A 19759-nucleotide genomic window follows, 5' to 3' on the forward strand; every position below is an offset into this window, starting at 1 on the left:
CCTCCCCACTCCCACCCAGCGTTCTCAGTGCTTTGTCTGAGACCTCTCTCCTATCTCTTAGAGAATTATTTCCCTAGTATCTTTTGCAGTTTCATAAACTTTTTTTTTCTCATCTTTTCTGTTTTTGATACGTGTTTTTAGATAATAATCGAGCGTTATGTGCTATGTCACAAACTCTTAGCCATTGACTATTAACAAAGTCAGTGTAGTTGCTACATTCTAAACAAAAATCACTCTGGTCCAGTGACATTCTATTGGGAGGCACTGTTTTAATGACCTCTAACAGCATTGAGTTGAGAGATGTTGAAAATCTTAAACTGCTAGAGTACACCATTTTCACAACCTCTCCCACAAGTTCAGTTGCGCAGATCTGACTCGTAGAAAGAAAAGAGCTTTATTATTGAATCTATGCTGCAAGCTGAGTGGTATCTCCTTTTATCCTTCCTTTGATCAGTGCTGTAAGTTGAAAATGTTAAATTTTTAAAAGTATTTTTCATTAATGAAAGTAAGGTGTTAAAATGTACATAAGTAATAGATTGTCTTCTTTTAATGTCTTGTTTTTAGGGCGTTTGAATTTTATAATAGACTTAGTAAAATCCTTTAAGAGAATGTAGAGCAGTAGCTGTAATTTTATTCTGTAATAATCCCAATTTTAAATCCCTTTATTTTTCTGTCTCCTATCACTTACCTCCTTCACAAGCTCTACTTGTATTACTCTTCAAAATATTTATTCTGCTGGTACTGAAGAGAGACATACTTTGTTGTCAGAAATTTCATTACCAGAGGTAAAAATCATGTAAGAGACACTGAAATGTTTTCCAAGATGTCAGAAAAAGGAAAGGTGAGAAAATATCATAAGGTGTTGCATAAAACAAAATTACTTGCACTGGGAAAATGGAATATTCATCTGGAAGGACTAAAGGAAGTCTGGAAAGACATAGAATTTGCGTTAAAGTTACACGATGTCGTAATGAGAAGAAGGTATCCCTAGAAGAATTGTGTTAAAATAGATGGGTGTGGAACCTGAAAGAAGCTCAGACTTACTATATTGGCCAGTGGCAAAATCCAAGAATACATTTTTTGTAGTTAAGGCCAGAGTAGTCCTCACTTCGTGTTTTTCAGGAAGGTCAAGGCTGATCTTGGGAAATCTCTTTTAGACTTCCATGTGTCCATCCACCCTCAGTCATCCTAAAGGATACTAAAGAGGATTTACCTTCTTGGCCAGTGTTTTGTATAATGTGATTTCAGGATGACTCTCTTTTTCTAGTTATCTCCCATTTGACAGTACCTAAAATTATCTCTGACTAAAAATGTAAATGTTTAGTTGAAGTAATTGATTGGCTGAAAAAAGGTGACTAAAATGTGCATGCACAAGTCTATAAAAGTATATTCAATAAGCTCTTCCCTATCATGTTGATAAAGGAGAACTGACTAGAAACAGAAAAGTTCATAAAGAGAGGGAGCAGTTGCTCTACCCTGGGGAAATAGCTATGGAAATGAGTGGCTAGGGGCTTAAAGTAGGAAGCTTACTAAATTTAGGATTTTGTAAATTGCTAGCCTTTTTACCTGTCCTTATTTAAAGATAGAGAAAAGGTGTGTAAAGGGATGATTTGTATCCTGGACAGCTGGGGAATACGAATTGAAGGAAAACACCCAGCTTCACTTGATTTATGAATTGTTCTGTTTTCATTTTATGTAATGACTTCATTTTAAAGGAGCTTCATTTTCAAAGGGTTCATTACTCAAGGTATTGTTACGTATTACTTTTCTTCTATGAAGTGTCCATGGACAGTTGTGGTAGATGTTTTTATGTAACTTATTGAGTTTCACCTTACTGGCTGACTAGACTTTTATAGTTCAGAAGCCTATCTCCTTCTAGCAAAGCTTCTTAATCCTTTATATACCTACTTATGACTCTTCTTTGGGAAAAATCTCCTTTGAAAATCTAATGAAAGCCCCACTCCATGCAAGAAATTTAGTCATTTAGAAATAAATTCCATGCTATTACTTTTGGGGTAGTTTTTAAAAAAAATGAATCATTTTGTTTAAAGTCTCAGTTCGTTCAAATCTTTTGGTTCACGTATATGTTTTTCTGTTGTGTACATTCTTCAGAGTCATGTTCCTGTTTCATAGGCCCTATGTATGTCAGCTTTTGCTAGGTATCGTCAATAAGTTTTCCAAAATAATTGTACCAATGTACTCTTTCTGTGAAAGGCGTAGATATTTTGAATTTCTTGCCTTTTTTTCCCCTGTTCACCTTTTCTACTTGGCCAGCCAGCAGGAGTTTGGGACCGATGACTGCAAAACATCTTGAGTGACAATGGTGGTTGCTTATTAAAGTGAAGAATCAGCATCAAGAGTGGGAATGAGTGTATTCCTTCTGTTTCTAGGCCATTGGGATATAGGTCGTTTTGGGACCCCAGGTAGTAACCCAGCTCATTCTGAAATAAAGCTGAGAAATGACAAGGGTGAGTGTTGCTTTTCAGGTAGAGTGCTATTTTGGTCCCTAGGCACAGATTTTGGTTCTTTATTATGATAAGTACGAAGAAGGAAAAGAACTGGGTCTATTAGAGAAAATTAATGGGGGGGATTAATTAGTTTGGGATCTAAGACTTATTTGAGGTTGTGACATTTAAGCAGGATGCCGAGGGGTATTAGCCAGATGGAGAATGGGAGAGGGAAGGAGTTGCTCTGTATCTCTTCAAGCTTGAAGAAATGGCATGTGCAAAGGTTTTGAAGAGCCTGAGATATCACCAAACATCCTTGTCTAGGTCCAGGAAATTTATCCCAGATACCATTTCTGTTATTTGTTGCTTTCCATAATATTTTAAGTTAACTAAATCACACACATTCTATTTTTCATCATTACTTGGTAAATGGAATGTTTTGATTTTCCCTTCTGGTTATGATTTACATGTATTAACTTATTAATACACGAAGATCAAAAAGTGACGAAAATTGTTCGAAAGATGCAGTTTATTAAATGATAATTATTTCATGCTGACAATATGTTTTCATCAAGTGTTTTACAGTAATTTAACCTTTTTGTTTCTATAATTTCATGGTAAGAAAGAAGATGAAATGAATTAGGTAGAGCTGGTAACACCAGGTATAGATAAGAATGTAGTATTTAAAGGTAATTTCTGAAATTCTCTTCTTAAATCTGCTAACTGAAGGACAAAATTCTGTGTGAGAAGGGAAAACTTTGGGTGAAAAGTGAAAACTTGAATTTTGTAGTCCAGGCCCTTAAGTAGATAACACACTCAGAAGGGGAAAATTTGGGGTGCTTTGTATACAAAGGGACTATTATTAGAGGTGTGTGTGCAGGGATCTGGCGCTGCTTCATTTTTTAACCTGTTTATTGAGATCTGATTGACATACAGAAAGCTATAGACATTTATTGTATACAGTTTCTGTTTGGAGATAAGTAGATATGGTGAAACCATCCAACCATTATTAGTACAAGAAATCAATGCCAACACCTTGAAAAGTTTCCTTCTACACATCTTTTTTTCACCTTTTGTGATAAGAGCACTTAACATTAGATCTAACTTCTTAGCAAAATTTTAAGAATGCAATATTGCTAATCGCAGACACTGGGTTGTACCTCCAGATCTTATTTATTTTGCGTAACTGAAGCTTTGTACCCTTTGAACAACAGCTCACCATTTTGTTCTCCCCATTTTGTTCTCCCCAAATTCCCTTACAAACACCATTCTATTCTCTGCTTGTATTTGACTATTTTAGATTTCACATATATTGAGATAATACAATATTTGTCTTTTTGTGTTTAGCTTATTTCACTTAGCACAATGTCCTTCACGTTCATCCATGTTGTTGCAAATGGAAGGATTTCCTTCTTTTTTAAAGCCAAATTTGTTTATTCTCACATTGTTGTTGGGGTCCCTAAGGTTTTCTACATACAAGATCATGTCATCTGCAAACATGTAAATCATTTTACTTCTTCTCTTTTGATTTGGATGTTTTTAATTTCTTTTTCTTACCTAGTTATTCTGGCTAGGACTTAAAATACTACACTGAATAGGAGAGGCTAAAGTAGCCTCTCCTTGCCTTGTTCCTGATCTTATGGGGAAAGCTTTCAGTTTTTTACCTTTAAGTATGTTAGCTGTGGGCCTCTCATAAATGGACTTTATTTTGTTCTTTCTTTACCTAATTTGCTATAAGGTTCTTCCATACCGAATTTATTGAAAGTTTTTATCATGAGAGAGTATCTAATTTTGTCAAGTGCTTTTTCTGCATCTGTGGAGATGCCCATGTGAGTTTTATCCTTCATTCTATTAATGCAGTATATCACATTAGTTGGTTGTCATGTATTGAACCATCCTTGTATCACAAAGAAAAATCCTACTTGGTCATGGTCTATGATTCTTTTAGTGTGCTGTTGTGTTTGGTTTGCTAACATTTTGTTGAGGATTTTTGCATCTATATTCATCAAATATATTAGACTGTAGTTTTCTTGTAGTTTCTTTATCTGGCTTTGGTGTCAGGGTGATGCAAGCCTCAGAAAGTCTTTGGAAGTGTTCCCTCTTCTTTTTTTTTAAAGATATATTTAAGAAGGTTTTGTATTAATTTTTCTTTAAATATTTGCTAGAATGTGTCTGGCTCTTGACTTTTCTTTGTGGGAATTTTTGATTATTCCTTCAATCTCCTTTTTTGTTATTGTCTATTCAGGCATTCTATTTCTTCTTGATTCAGTCTTGGTAAGTTATAGTTTTCTAGGAATTTATCCTTTTTTTTTTTTTTAGATTGTCCAGTTTGATGGTATGTAATTGTTCATAATAGTCCCTTATGATAATTTTAATATCTGTGGGATTAGTTGTCTCCTCTTTGATTTCTGATTTTATTTGAGTCTTCTATTTTTAAAGTCTAGCCAAAGATTTGCTGATTTAGTTTGTCTTTTCAAAAGAGGAACTTTTAGTTTTGTCAATTTTTAAAATTGTTTTTCAATTTTCTATTTCATTTATTTCTGATCTAATGTTTATTATTTTCTTCCTTCTGCCAATTTTGAATTTAGTTTGTTCTTTTTCTAGTTTCTTGAGGTGTAAAGTTAGGTTGTTTATTGAAATCTTTCTCTTTTTTTTTTTTGACAGAGTCTGGCTCTGTCACCAGGCTGGAGTGCAGTGGCCCAATGATCTTGGCTCACTGCAACCTCTGCCTTCTAGGTTCAAGTGATTCTCATGCCTTAGCCTCTCGAGTAGATGGAACTACAGGTGTGCACCACCATGCTCAGCTAAGTTTTGTATGTTTAGTAGAGACGGGGTTTCACCATGTTGGCCAGGATGGTCCCTATCTCTTGACCTCATGATCCGCCCGCCTCAGCCCCCCAGAGTGCTAGGATTATAGGCGTGAGCCGCCATGTCCTCCCTCTTTCTTCTTCTTAATCCATTTATTGCTATAAACACTTCTCTTACTCTACTTTCACTGCGTCCTATATATTTGGGTATACTGTGTTTTTATTATTGTTTGTCTTGAGATATTTTATAATTTCTGTTTTGACTTCTTCTTTGACCCAGTATTATTTAATAGTATGTTATTTAATTTCCCTGTATTTGTGAATTTTCCCATTTTCTTTCTATTATTGATTTCTAGTTTCATTCCATCGTGATCAAAGTCCTTAGAATGTTTTTAGTCTTCTTAAATTTGTTAGGACTTGTTTTGTGACTAGGCTGTGATCAGTTATAGAAAATGTTTCATATGCTCTTGAGAAGAATGATTATTTTGCTTTCGTTGGGTCTCATATTCTGTATATGCATGTTAGGTCTGTTTGGTCTAAAATGCTGTATAGTTTGCGATTTACTTGTTGGTATTCTGTCCGGATGACCAGTACATTATAGACAGTGACGTATCAAAGTCTCCTTCTATATTGTATTGATATCTATTTCTTCCTTCAACTCTATCAATGTTTGCTGTTGGCATTCTGTCTGGATGACCTGTACGTTACAGAGAGTGATGTATCCAATTCTCCTTCTATACTGTATTGGTATCTATTTCTTCCTTCAAATTTATCAGTGTTCGCTGTATATTTTAAGGTGCTTTGATGTTGGGTGCATATGTATTTTTAGTTGTTATATCTTTCTTTTGAATTGACCCTTTTATTATTATATAATGCCTACTTTGTCTCTTTTGACAGTTGTCGACTTAAAGTCTATTTTGTCTGATATAGATATAGATAGCAACCCTGCTCTCTTTCGGTTTTAGTTTGCATGGAGTATCTTTCTCAATCCCTTCACTTTTAGCCTATGTGTGTCCTTAAATGTTAGAGTCTCTTGTAGATAGCGTATAGTTGGGTGTTGTTTTTATTATCCATTTCAGCCATTCCATGTCTTTTGAGAGCCCTTAATTACTAAAAATTTAAAGTAATAATTTTTAATAATTAAGTACTTAGTTGTTTCCATTTTATTCAGTTTTCTATTTGCTTTCTGTTTCTCTTGTCTTCTCTTGTTGGTTGTCTTTGTGATTTGATGATTGTAGTAAAATGCTTTGGTTTCTTTTTTCTCTTTTTTGTTGATTTACTACTTTTTATTTTGGTTACCATGGGGTTTGCATCAAATATTATGTAGTTATAGCAGGTTTTTTAAAAAACTAGTAACAACTTAACTTCATTCACATTCAGAATCTCTACATTCCTCTCCACTCTTCCTCACCAATATATGTAATTGATTTCAGATTTTACTTCTTTCTTTTTTTTTTTTTTTGAGACGGAGTCTTGCTCTGTCGCCCAGGCTGGAGTGCAGTGGCCGGATCTCAGCTCACTGCAAGCTCCGCCTCCCGGGTTCACGCCATTCTCCTGCCTCAGCCTCCCGAGTAGCTGGGACTACAGGCGTCCGCCACATCGCCCGGCTAGTTTTTTGTTATTTTTTAGTAGAGACGGGGTTTCACCATGTTAGCCAGGATGGTCTCGATCTCCTGACCTCGTGATCCACCCGTCTCGGCCTCCCAAAGTGCTAGGATTACAGGCTTGAGCCACCACGCCCGGCCAGATTTTACTTCTTTCTGTATTGTTTCAATTAACAAATTTCTGTGGTTGTTATAGTTATTCATACTATTTGTGTCTTTTAATTTATATACTAGTGTTCAATGAGATTTATGTGCCACACATTTCAGTACTACTGCAATGTTCTGTGTTTGTTTTCATGTTTACTTTTAGCAGTGAGATGTATACTTTCATCTGCTTTCATACTGTTGGTTTAGTATCTTCGGTTTACTTGAAGAACTCCTGTTAGCATTTCTTGTTAGAGCATGTCTGAAAGTGACAAACTCCCTGAGTTTTTTAATCTGAGAAAGTTTTTATGTTTTCTTTATTCTTTTTTCTTTTTCTTTCCTTTTCTTTTCTTTCTTTCTTTTTTTTTTTTTTTTTTTTTTTTTTTTTTTTTTTTTTTTTTTTTTTCAGGTCTGGCTCTGTTGCACAGGCTGGAGTGCAGTAACATAATCTCAACTCATTGCAACCTCAACCTCCTGGGCTCAAGCCAACCCCCCACCACAGCCTCCCAAGTAGCTGGGACTAGAGGCATACACCACAATGACTGGCTAATTTTTGTATTTTTTGTAGAGAAAGGATTTCTACATGTTTCCCAGGGTGGTCTCGAACTCCTGAGCTCAAGCAATCTGCCTGCCTCAGCCTCCTCAAGTGCTGCAATTACAGGTGTGAGCCACCACTCATGGCTCTTTCCTTCATTCTTGAAGGACAGTTTTTTCAGGTATTTATTTTTGGTTGTCAGGTTTCTTTTTTCACTTTCAGTATGTTGAATATGTCATTCCACTCTCTCCTGGCCTGCAAGTGTTCTGCTGAGAAATTCACCAATACCTGTATGGGGGCTCCATTATATGAAATAAGTTACTTTTCTGTCGTTGCTATCAAAATTTTTTTTCTGTCTTTGAATTTTGACAAATTCATTATAGTGTGTATTGGTGCAGACCTCTTTGGCTTCAACCTATTTGGGAACTTTTGGGATTCGTGAGTCTGGATGTTCATTTTCATCCCTAGATTTGGGAAGTTTTCAGTCATAATCTAAATGTGCTTTCTGCCCCTTTCTCTCTCTCTCTCTTTGCCTTCTGGAACTTTTATAATGTCTTTATTAAGTTACTTAGTGGTGTACCATAAGTCCTGTAGTATTACTTCATTTCACTTTTTATTCTTTTTTAATTTCTTCCTCTAATTGCATAATTTCATATGACTGGTGTTCCAGTTTGCTGATTCTTTCTTTTGGTTGATTGAGTCTGTTGTTGAAGCCTTCTATTGAATTTTTTAGTTCAGTCATTGTATCATTCAGCTCTAGGATTTCTGTTTGGTTCTTTTTTATGCTTCTCCTTTATTGAACAAAATTTTGTTCATGTATTGTTTTCCTGATTTTATTTCATTTTCTATCTGGGTTTGTTTGTTTGTTTGTTTGTTTTTGTAGCTCACTGAGCTTTAAGATGATTATTTTGAATTCTTCGTCAAGCGGTTCATGGATCTTCATCTTGCTGTAGTCAGTTTCTGTAACCTTATTGGTTTCCTTTGGCATGTTATATTTACTCATAATCCTTTGAGTCTTTCACTGGTGTCTGTATATTTGAAGGAGCAGTTACCACTTCTGTACTTCACAGAGTGATTTCAGTAGATAAAGATCTTCTCCTGCTGGCTCCCTTGATGAGACTGACTTCTAAACCACAGTCACTTAGGTGGAGCCAGGTTGTGGGTCTGCTTACACATTCAAAATCAGGTCTGCAGATTGTGGGCCTATTACTGGGGCTTGGGTGGGTGTGGTTCCTTCTGGGTTCCCAGACAAACAAGTCTTCCTTTGAGACCTTGGACAGGTGGGTTGAAGCCCACATGCTGATAAGGCTGCTGCTGGGTTTGGAGCCAGATCTGTAGTCACATGCCAGCTACCGGGGCACGATTCTGCCTTCTCAAAATGGCTTCTATCAGTCTTGGGCTCCAGAAGGATGTCACACCCTCCTACTTGCACCCTTCAGAGCACTTTTATATACAGATGGTTGCTAAATTGGTGCTTCTGTGAAGGACAGGGGCTGGGGAGGTCCTGTTCCACTATCCTCTGCTAGCTAAAACCTGCTTTGATTTCTTTCATAGTATTGTAGTTTGTGACATACAGATCATGTACATATTTTTTTAGACTTAAAAGTGTTTTTTGTGCTATGATAATGGTGTTTTTAGTTTTGTATTTCATTCTAATCATTTATTGCCAATATATAGGGAAACATTTGACTTTTGTGTATTAACCTTATATGACTTTGCTATACTCACTTTTTAGTTCTAGGGGATTTTGTTGATTCTGTAGCGTTTCCTACATAAACAATCATGTCTTTTGCAAATGAAGACCACTTTATTCCTTTCTTCCTAAGGTATTTGATTTCCTTTGCTTGCCTCATTTCACTAGCTAGGACTTCTGGAACACTGTTGAATAGGAGTGGTGAGATAGGACATCCTTGTGTTATTCGCAGTCTTTGGGCGAAGTATACAGTTTCTCAGCCTTAAGTGTGGTGTTAGCTGTTGGTTTTTTTGTAGACTTTATGGCCATTCTAATAGGCGTGTAGTGGTATTTTGGTTTAATTTGCAAATCTCTACTGATAAATGATTTTGAGCCACTTTTCATATTATTTACAATCCATATGTCCTCTTTACTGAAATATCTGTTAACATATTTTGCCTATTTTTTAATTGTATTGTTTGTTTCAGAATTCTAGGTATTTTCCCAATTTAAGTTGAGAAAGTTTCCCTCTATTCCTAGTTTGCTGAGAGTTTTTATTATGGGTGGGTGTTAGATTTTTTTCAAGTACTTTTTCTACATCATTGATAATACATGATTTGCCTTCTTTGACCTGCTCGTATGGCTTACATTGATTTTTAGAATGTTGTCCTAAGGCCCTGCATACCTAGAGTACATTGCTGGGTGTGATATTTGATACCTTGATTGAGTGTAGAATTCAAGATTATAAGTAATTCCTCTCAGGATTTTGAAGATAATGTTGCTTTATCCTTTAGCTTCTAACATTGCTATTGAAAATTTGATACTATTTTGATATTCTTCATATGTGATCTTTTCTTGCCTTGTTGGATGTTTTACAAAGCTTTTCTTTTACGTTATGAAATGTCACAGTGACATATCTTGCTGTGAGTTTTGTTTCACTTCTTGTGTTGATCACTCATTGTGTTCTTTCAACCTAGAAAATCATGACATTCTGTCTTGAGAGGTGTTTTTGTATTATTTCACAATTTCCTCCCTCATTTTCTCTTGTTCATGAGATGTTGAACCTTTTGGTTTGGTCCTCTACTTTTCTTATAATTTCTATTCCACTTTTGTATCTTTTCGTCCAATGTGTAACTATGATTATCTCCTCAAACTTGTCTTATTTAAATTTTTATTTTTGCCATCATTTTAAATTCTATTGTTGATTTCTATTTAAATTCGTTGTGATCTAAAAGCAGACATTGTATGACTTCTACTTTTTAAAAATGTGATAAGATATGCCTTATGACCACAAAGGTAGTCTATCTTGGATGTTCCATGTGAAATTGAGAAGGATATGTATTCTATTGTTGTTTGATGAAGTAGTCTATAAATATTCGTTATATCCAGTTGATAGATGATATTGTTTGTCCTTACTGACTTTATTATTATTATTATTATTTTATTTTATTTTTTGCCTGCTGGATCTATCTCTGATAGAGGAGTGTTGAAGTCTCCAACTAAAATAGGGGTTTGTATATTTCTCCTTGTGGTTCTGTCAGTTTTTGTTTCATATATCTTGACATTGTGCTGTCAGGTCCATGTATATTAAAGATTGTTATATTTTTGGGAGAATTAAGTCGTTTATCTTTATGTAATGCCCCTTTATCCCTAATAACTTTCCTTATTATAAAGTCTGCTGTCTGAGATTAATATAACTGTTCCTGCTTTCTTTTAATTAATATTAACATGATATATTTTTCCCTATCCATTTACTTTTAATCTTATATATGAAATGGATTTCTTACAGACGACATGTAGTTAGATCTTATTTTTGGTCCACTTTAACAATCTCTGGCTCATTTTGCATTCTCACAGGCTTAATATTTTTTAAATATTTTTTATATCCTTCTATTCTTGTTTTAGGTTTTAATTTTTTTTTCTAATCTCATCATTGAGAATGGAAAGCTTCATTTTGAATTTTTTTCTCTGTATTATCTCTATTTCCACCAATTTTTCTTCTCTGCTTATTTTGTTAAAGGTATTTATATATACTTTTCATACTGAAAGCTTCCCTCTAATAGTTATTGACCTTTGGGCATATATTCAGTTTTAAACGTGAGAATCTAAGAAAAAAAGGTGCCTAGCTAGGACTTATCAATGAGTGAGTTTGCTACAGGTTTATTGGGCAAGACCCTGCCCTTTTCAATGGAGGTTTTCTTCAAATGTCAGAAATGTGATGATACTTTTTCTCTAGGTCCATCCACCTTCTCTAGCATAGAACTTGATAGTCTGTTGTCACGGAGGATATAAGTCTCACAGCTTCTTCTGGCCGAGATATAGGAAGAAACTTTATTACTCTGTGTGTGTGTGTGTGTGTTCATTAATAATTCTTTCTCCCTTCGAACATTTCATTCCATATTGTTTGCCTTGCCTGATGTTTCCAAATTTGGTGCCTCTTTGATTCAATTTCTTTAGAATGTAAAGCTCTTTTCTCTTTCCAGGGAAGGTGAGAGATAGTTGCCTTGCTGAGCAAGTTATGTGTGTAGGAATAGGAGACAGGAGGGAAAATAAATTCTAGGGTAGGCTGCTTCTTATGTAGACTTTCAAATAATCATTCTTATTTCAGCCCCCTTTGTCTTTCAGAAGCATCAAGTGCACCTGATTTGTGAACCTATCTTGCTTCAGTTGGTTTCCTCCTAAATAGGCAGATGGGATTGGCCTGTCTCTGCTCTGCTAGGTTGGTTGTCTCTTATTCATTTGCTTTTCATTTTCCAAAATTTTGTTGATACCTGTTTTTGTCATGTGAAATCTCCTGAAGTTCTTTTTGTCTTGGTGGGTATATGTGATTTTAAATTATTTACTTTCATTTTAGTGGTCTTTAGAAAATGGAAAGGAAGGTAACATGCATTTAATCTGTCATATTTATCCAAGTGAACCCTGCATTTTTAAAATGTATTTTTAGTTTTTAGGAAAGGTATCTTTTTGGCAACTGTGTGAGATCAGAGCTCTGTGACTCTGATTAAATCTGTGCTGAATGTATTTGTCTCCATTTTTTATTGATTGTGTTATGTAGCCTCTATAAGCATCCAAAAGAGTCACTGATGGATGTTATTCCAAGTTGATGTGTCTTAAACGGTGCTTTATGCTTAAAAAAAAAAAGCTATTTGGGCAAGTGTCTTATAAGATACTTATAATAAGAGGAATATAAGGCACTTACTTTTTGGAAGAAAAACTTGTAGGAGGGTAGGGGAGACACCCTATTTTCAGGAACTTACAGTAGTTACAAAGTAGACCTTGAATAGTAGAGAAGAAGATGGGGGAAAAAGAGGTAGGGTAAGATATGAACAAAATAGAATCAAGAAGCTTCAAAAATACAGAGACTTAACCAATATTTCATGGATTTCTGGTTTTAGGTGAAAAATTAGACTATTTCAAGAGTTAGAGCTGAATCCGATGTTACATAATGGCAACAGGTGACTTAAAAAGAAGCTTACGGAACCTAGAACAAGTGCTCCGCTTGCTAAATTATCCTGAAGAGGTGGACTGTGTAGGGTAAGCTATAATATCAAACTTAATTGTATTTTTCTTGCTAGTGATTTGAGATAATATTTAACATGGGGGACTACCTAAGAAAAATCAGATTTTACCTGGATCCTATTTAAATCTACCTTGAAATGATTAAAATATTTGATAAAACAGGGAATTATAGGAGTTTATTTCTGAGTATGAACAAATGAAGAATTCCAACTTAAAAGATTTAAAACTGTTTAGAAGCACAGTGTTTATCTGTGTAAGGTATAATCTCTGTACAACTTTTAAACTCATAGAAGTATAATAGGTTTCATTAATTGTATTACCTACCACTCTCTCACATTCAGTTGGATGATATTTCTTACAGTTAAATATATCCAGAGTAAGAAGAGATTGTTGCCATTTCTTGTCAGTCTTTTCTTGTCATTTATTTGTTTATTCTTTTATGGAGGAAAAATTTTATACATTTAAGGCAAGTGTTCCTTTCATACGGAATATTCTAGTTAGTAGATTTTTTTGTGTATGGCAACCTGAAGATTGCTCTTAAGCTCTCCTATTCAACAGACCCCACTTTGAACCTTTCACTTTAGCTCCCATTTTGCAACTATGACTTAACGTTTTTAGAATATGGCAACATACATTTTCCTATATTCATGCCTATCTAATACGGTACTGCAGTCATTCTGTATCCCTTCACACTTTTGTTTCTTCATAACACTTACCCTTAACCTTTTATCATTGATTAATTGATGGATTGGTTAAATGTTTCCCTTCAGCTTACTAGAATGTAAGCTGAAGTCTTGGACTTTGGTTTTTGTTTTCACTGTTGAATCCTCCCATCTAGAATTATGCATGGCACGTATTAGGAGTTGATTAGACATTTATTGAATGAATGAGTGTCCAGGGACAAGTCCAAGTTAGATGTTCAAGAGTAGAGTGAAACATGGTTAAACCAACTACTAAGTAGAATCCTTCAGTAATGGGCTTTACATATAAGAATGGATATCCATATAAGAATGGATATTCTAATAACTCTTGAGGTTACGCTAGGGAGAGGTAGGGGCTGTCAAGAGAAGACTGAAAGTGAAAGGATAGAGAGGAGAGTAAGGAGAAAGTTAGATCTAATTGCTGTTACTATAGGCATTATATGTGAGTGGCAGAAGATATGAAACAGATGTAATCCATGTATGTAAGAATCATCTTCGTTCCTCAAAACATAAAAATCCTGACCATCCAGAACTGGCAGGGGTTTAACCAGTTTGAGTAGCCAAGTTTTCCCCTTGCCACTTTAAGTGTCAACATTTTAAAAGACATTTTAAACAGGAATAATTCTAAAATACACCAATATTATCTTGTTTTCGAAATACAGTTTTAAACATTTAATTTTCTTATTACCCAAAAGCATCCTTAAGAGCAATAATTTTTAGATTATTGTATAACATACTGAAATCTGCAGGGTCTATTGAGATTTGGAATGCTACTTGCTTCTTCCACGGAGACACTCAGATTGCTAGTCTCCCTGCCACACACATGTAAGTACACACACAACACGCCCCTCATTTTTATTCTTTTTTCTACTTTTTCACATTTGTGATGTTTTCTGGCCACTTGCTGTTTTTTGTGTTGGTATGCCAGTTTCTAATATCTGTTTTTCTTACTGTTTCTAATATGCTAAGTCCTTAGGAACTAGACAACCAAGGTTTTTGAAATTGTTTAACATAAGAAGTGTTAAATATGGGCCTGGCTGTCATCTATGTATAGTTTGCATAAAATGGACAGATTTTGCTGTTCAAAGGTATTTTTTTTTCACTTCCTGTTTTTGGACTGTGTTTCAGGTAGACAAGGTTGCCAGAGCAGTTTTCTGATTAGGTGAAATATTATAGTATTTTAAAGAAACATAAAAGAAACAACTCATATTTGTCCAGAAAAACAAAATGCAGTGTTATCATCATGTATTTGTTCTCTGTGTTACTAAAAATTTGGGTGGAGATGGGGATATTTATGTGAACATCTTGAATTATTTGGAAAACATTTATGTTTTATATAAGTACAAAATACTGCAATTGAAGAAATGTAACTGGCAAATTGAACAAATATCTCCTGTGCTTTGTTGTGGGAAAATCGGTGAAGATACTTCACATTGAGAAAATAAGAAGACAGGAAACACTACCAGACAGATAGTGACACAGCAAATACTGAGTAGCCTGGGAGTCTTTCTCGGAGAGATCAGTGTAGATCAGAAAGTTGAAAGCTTCATGGGAAGCTTGAGATTTGATGAATGATGCATAAAAAATAAATAACAATTGGATAAGCAAAGAAGAGTGGGATACCTTTCTAGACTGGAGGAATTAGCATAGGTAATAATGTAAGATTTAGAACGAGCAGTAAGTGAAAAGTAATAGACTGCTCAGCCAAGCCACAGTTCATGCTTTTTCCCACCCCATCTTCCTCATCTGTAACTTAGAATTCGTAATCTTTACCTTTGGAAGTTTGTGGTAGAGAGCAAAGGAGGTAATAGAACAAGTGTTTGCAAAACCATAAAGTGTACTTCAATATTGTAAGATGGTACATTGCTTTTATTAGTAGTAGAAAATGGAGTAGATCACATAAGACTAAGCTATGGAAAATCAATGGTAAATAGTTGGTACTAGAGACCTAGAGTAAGTTTTTTGAGCAGATGAACAGTGGTATTTCATAGTAGTCTGGTTACACTGGTTTAGAATGGGGAATGGAATCTAGAAGGTCTCATGTATCACCTAATTATTATAGCTGTAGTGTTAAGTTTGAAATTATTATAAACATTTCTAGTATTTTCTTGATTATCCAACTTTATGAAATTATGCTTATTAAATGCTTATTAAGAATATTTTTCTTTTTTTCCTAACAGTTTGATAAAGGGAGACCCGGCAGCATCTTTACCCATCATCAGCTATTCTTTTACCTCATACTCACCTTATGTAACAGAACTTATAATGGAATCCAATGTAGAGCTCATAGCAAAAAATGACTTGCGCTTTATAGATGCTGTCTATAAGGTATTTTGAGTTTATGAAACAATAATTATTGAATGATTTTTAAAAATTAATGTTTTAGTCATAACTTCTTAAATATATGCAGCATATACAGTTGACAGGATATTTTCATTTGTATTTATCTCATTTAAATGTAGTCCCTATTGAAATCAAAATGCAATTCATGTTTGCTTTTTGAATGTTATCTATTCTAATAAATACAGCAACTGGTAGTTATTTGTTGTTGGCTATTGTTTGCCCTTTTTAATCAAATTTTAGTAAAATTTGGTATACTGGCAGAAATTAGGGAATAATGTAATTATATTCAATAAAGTGTATAGTTTTTTATAATTATATGTTAATTTAGTTGTTTGTAAGAGGGAACTATTACTGACATATTCTTTTTTTTTTTTAACCAATATATTCTTTGAGGTCTGAGAGCATGTCTTATATTGTATCTACCCTAGTATTTATACCTGTACTATGTGTATATTGAATTTCATCTTGTATTTGATTTTTTTTTAAAACCCTGCTTTTATCATTAATTTTTGCTTAAGTACTGTGGTTTGTATTAAAGTTAGTTTTTAATGATAAAACCCACTTATCAAATGTAGTCTTTTTTTCTTTTTGAGATGGAGTCTTGCTCTGTTGCCAAGCTGGAGTACAGTGTCACGATCTAGGCTCACTGCAAGCCCCGCCTCCTGGGTTCAAGCAATTCCCCTGCCTCAGCCTCCTGAGTAGCTGGGACTACAGGTGTGCACTGCCACACCTGGCTAATTTTTTGTACTTTAGTAAAGACTGGGTTTCACCATGTTGGCCAGGATGGTCTCAATCTCCTGACCTTGTGCTTTGCCCACCGTGGCCTCCCAAAGTGCTGGGATTACAGGCGCGAGCCACTGCACCCAACCTCAAATAGTCTTTTAAAAAAAGCAGAGTTGCAGTCAGTGAAATGGGAGTTTTTATATGTAGTCTCTGTTTAATCTTTCTCTTTCTTGCTTTTCATCCCAGAAAACATCCATGGAAGCTAAGAGGCACTTTTAAGAAATTCTAGAGCTCCACAGAGTAGATTTAGGAAACTACTGATCTAGTGGTTTTTTTTTTTTTCATTTTACAAATGAAAACTTGAGACCAAAAGGCCCACTGACTTATCCAGAAATCACATAGTGGAAGAGTTATAAACAAATAGAACTATAGTTTCTGATTCTGGTGTGGTCTTCTGGTGAACTAAGGAGTTTTTCTAATGTCTATGAAGATATTTAAACTTTTTGATGATTGACTATATTTTTCCATCTCTCTGGACAGCCATCTGTTCTCTAGCATATCCTTTGCTACCTGTTTTCCACCTGATACCTGTCTTACTGGATCGTGACTTACACCAGCCCTATAAATTACTTTAGTACTCTTTAGTTAATGGCTTGGTTTTCCTTGTCCTCTCAAAGGTGGCCATTATTCCCCTGACCAGGTGGGCATTATCATTTGGAATTTTAGAAATAAATTGCTCCCAATTATTACAAGAGTCTGTTTCCTCTGCAGCTCCTTCGTGATCAATTTAATTATAAACCAATTTTGACAAAAAAGCAGTTTATCCAATGTGGGTTTGCAGAATGGAAAATCCAGATTGTTTGTGATATTTTGAATTGTGTGATGAAAAAGCACAAGGAATTAAGTAGTCTTCAGAAGGTAATTTTTGAATAGATTTTAATGCTGATGTATGATATTAATAGATGGCTCAGTATTTTAACACATAAAATCAGTACCCTAGACAGCAGATTATTTTATAGTGTAATTACCGTATTATTCAAAGATTTGAGTAACCTTATAAAGCTTGATGTTTATTTTAAATAGTACTCTCTTGTTTTATACACCTGTGACTGGGAACTCCTAGTGTTAAACTAATAGTTCAAACATAATGCATTTTCATTATTTCTTAGTTTTTAAAAGTCATGTAGTCTCATTATAGTCTCATTATTTGTCAGTTATATTTCATATATGAAAATTTAAATGTTAATGGAATTTTAATATATAATTATGCTTTCACACAAAATTTGTTATTTTGACTGATACCTTTTTTTTTAGATTCCATCACAACAAAGAAAGAAAATCAGTTCTGGCAAGTCAGAACCTTCTTTGAGCAATGAGAAAATATCTGCAGAGGCTGTTGGCGTTGATACCAGTGGCAGATTTGTGACTTCAGGAAAGGTATGCAACCACAAAGAAAATATCATATTGTTTAAGAGTTATCTAATTAATCCAATATACAGTTTTCACTGTTCTGATTGGCACCTGATGAAACATTCTAGTTAGATATTGGAGTGTAGGGATTTTTAACAGTGGATGCCAAATGTTTTTGGGCAGTATTCCTGAAGTTATAACAGTAGGATAGAAATATAAAATTAAATAGGTGTTCTCTTTGTATTTCTAATTTCTAATTCTGCCTGATTTCCTAAACAGAAGAGTAGTGATTTAGGAAGATATCTTATGCAGTTGTCTACATTTGCTCTTAATTTTGTTCTGGTCTTCCTAAAACATGGGAACATATGAAGAGCCTACATTAGCAGTAGTGATAGCTTATAATGATTCATTTATGTACATTATATTTCTGTAACCAAGTATGCATTATCCAATGATTGGTAGTCCCTACACGTATTAACTGGTTTTCAGTTAATATTTTGAATATGTTCTTTTTCTTGAAAGATAATTTTTCTGCCGTTATCTGCTTTGAGCAGCTGTGGCAAATTGAATCTAACGCATTTAGAGCTCCAGTGTATCTATCACAAAGGGAGATTTAAGCTAAAATATTGTTTTATATTATATTTTCAGCTGTTTTCCATCTGGAGAAAACTCTTTCTGATTGAATGATAGAATATCAGATGAATTATCAATGGTGTAATTAAGTAAAGGATGTGAATACTTTCTGACTGAAGTATAATCTAGAGTATTATTTCTGCCCTAATCCAAAACAGATGAGTTATGTAAACAGAATCTATTTTAAAAATTTATACATGGGCCTGGTGCAGTAGCTCACTCCTGTAATCCTAGCACTTTGGGAGGCCAAGGCGGGTGGATCACCTAAGGTCAGGAGTTCGAGACCAGCCTGGCCAACATGGCAAAACCCCGTTTCTACTAAAATTACAAAAATTAGCTGGGCGTGGTGACAAGTGCCTGTAACCCCAGCTACGCAAGAGGCTGAGGCAGGAGAATCACTTGAACCCTGGAGGCGGAGGTTCCAGTGAGCCAAGATCATACTACAGCAGTCCAGCCTGGGTGACAGAGCGAGACTCCATCTCAAAAAAAATATATATTTATTCCTTTGTACCTTAAAAAACTGAAATTTTATTATAAGAAAAGGTTCTTATGCCACTTCTTTTTAATGTGCCTGTTTTGCTCTAGGTAATGAGGACAATATAAAGACTGATACAGAGCTGAGATTTTTGAATAAATGCATGTAGTTTTTGTACACTTGCATCTCCAACTCGTCTAACTCTTGTTAGTTTTATTTATTATTTTCTAACTGTTAAATGGCATATCTTGTATTCTTCCCCAACTAGAAGGAACATATATAAACAGGGATTTTTTTAATACTGATTTTTTGTGCCTTCATTTTGCTTAGCACAGTATTAGGTACACTGTGAGCACTTATTAACTATTAGTTGATATAATGTACTTTTCAATCTTCTATTTCAGTATGAGAGTTGAGGGGACAGTCTAAATTGTCCTAGCCAAGAAAAATGTAAACTTCAAAACATTAGACTTATTTTTAATTTTCTTAAAGCACAGTTTTCTTTATCTATTCAAATTTGTATCAGATCTTTGTCAGAAATTCGAATAAGTATTAAAAGTTCTCAGATTTAGAAAAGAGTCTACAAGTACATTTCTTTGTTTACAAGCAAAAGTTGAGTCAATATTAAAGCAAATTGTCTCCTCTCCCGGTGCCTTATATAGTATGCTGTTTGTGCTTCTGAATCACATATGTTTTTGTAGTGTGTATGCAAACTGTAGAATAGGAAGCAGGTAGAGGATTTCTAG

The 19759-nt window shown here is 34.6% G+C and overlaps 1 protein-coding gene across 1 annotated transcript in view; it reads left to right on the forward strand.

The window, feature by feature from the left end:
* CEP44 (centrosomal protein 44) overlaps positions 1–19759 on the forward strand; it is a 37289-nt gene that overhangs the window by 651 nt on the left and 16879 nt on the right. Inside the window, exons 2-6 of the mRNA XM_025386067.1 lie at positions 11835–11928; positions 12605–12743; positions 15610–15757; positions 17267–17413; positions 17810–17932. Of these exons, the coding sequence (XP_025241852.1) occupies positions 12655–12743; positions 15610–15757; positions 17267–17413; positions 17810–17932 (507 nt within the window). The 5' untranslated portion in view covers positions 11835–11928; positions 12605–12654. The remainder of the gene's footprint in view (positions 1–11834; positions 11929–12604; positions 12744–15609; positions 15758–17266; positions 17414–17809; positions 17933–19759) is intronic.

This window comes from Theropithecus gelada, chromosome 5, assembly GCF_003255815.1.
Source record: "Theropithecus gelada isolate Dixy chromosome 5, Tgel_1.0, whole genome shotgun sequence".
In the NCBI taxonomy this organism is placed as follows: domain Eukaryota; kingdom Metazoa; phylum Chordata; class Mammalia; order Primates; family Cercopithecidae; genus Theropithecus; species Theropithecus gelada.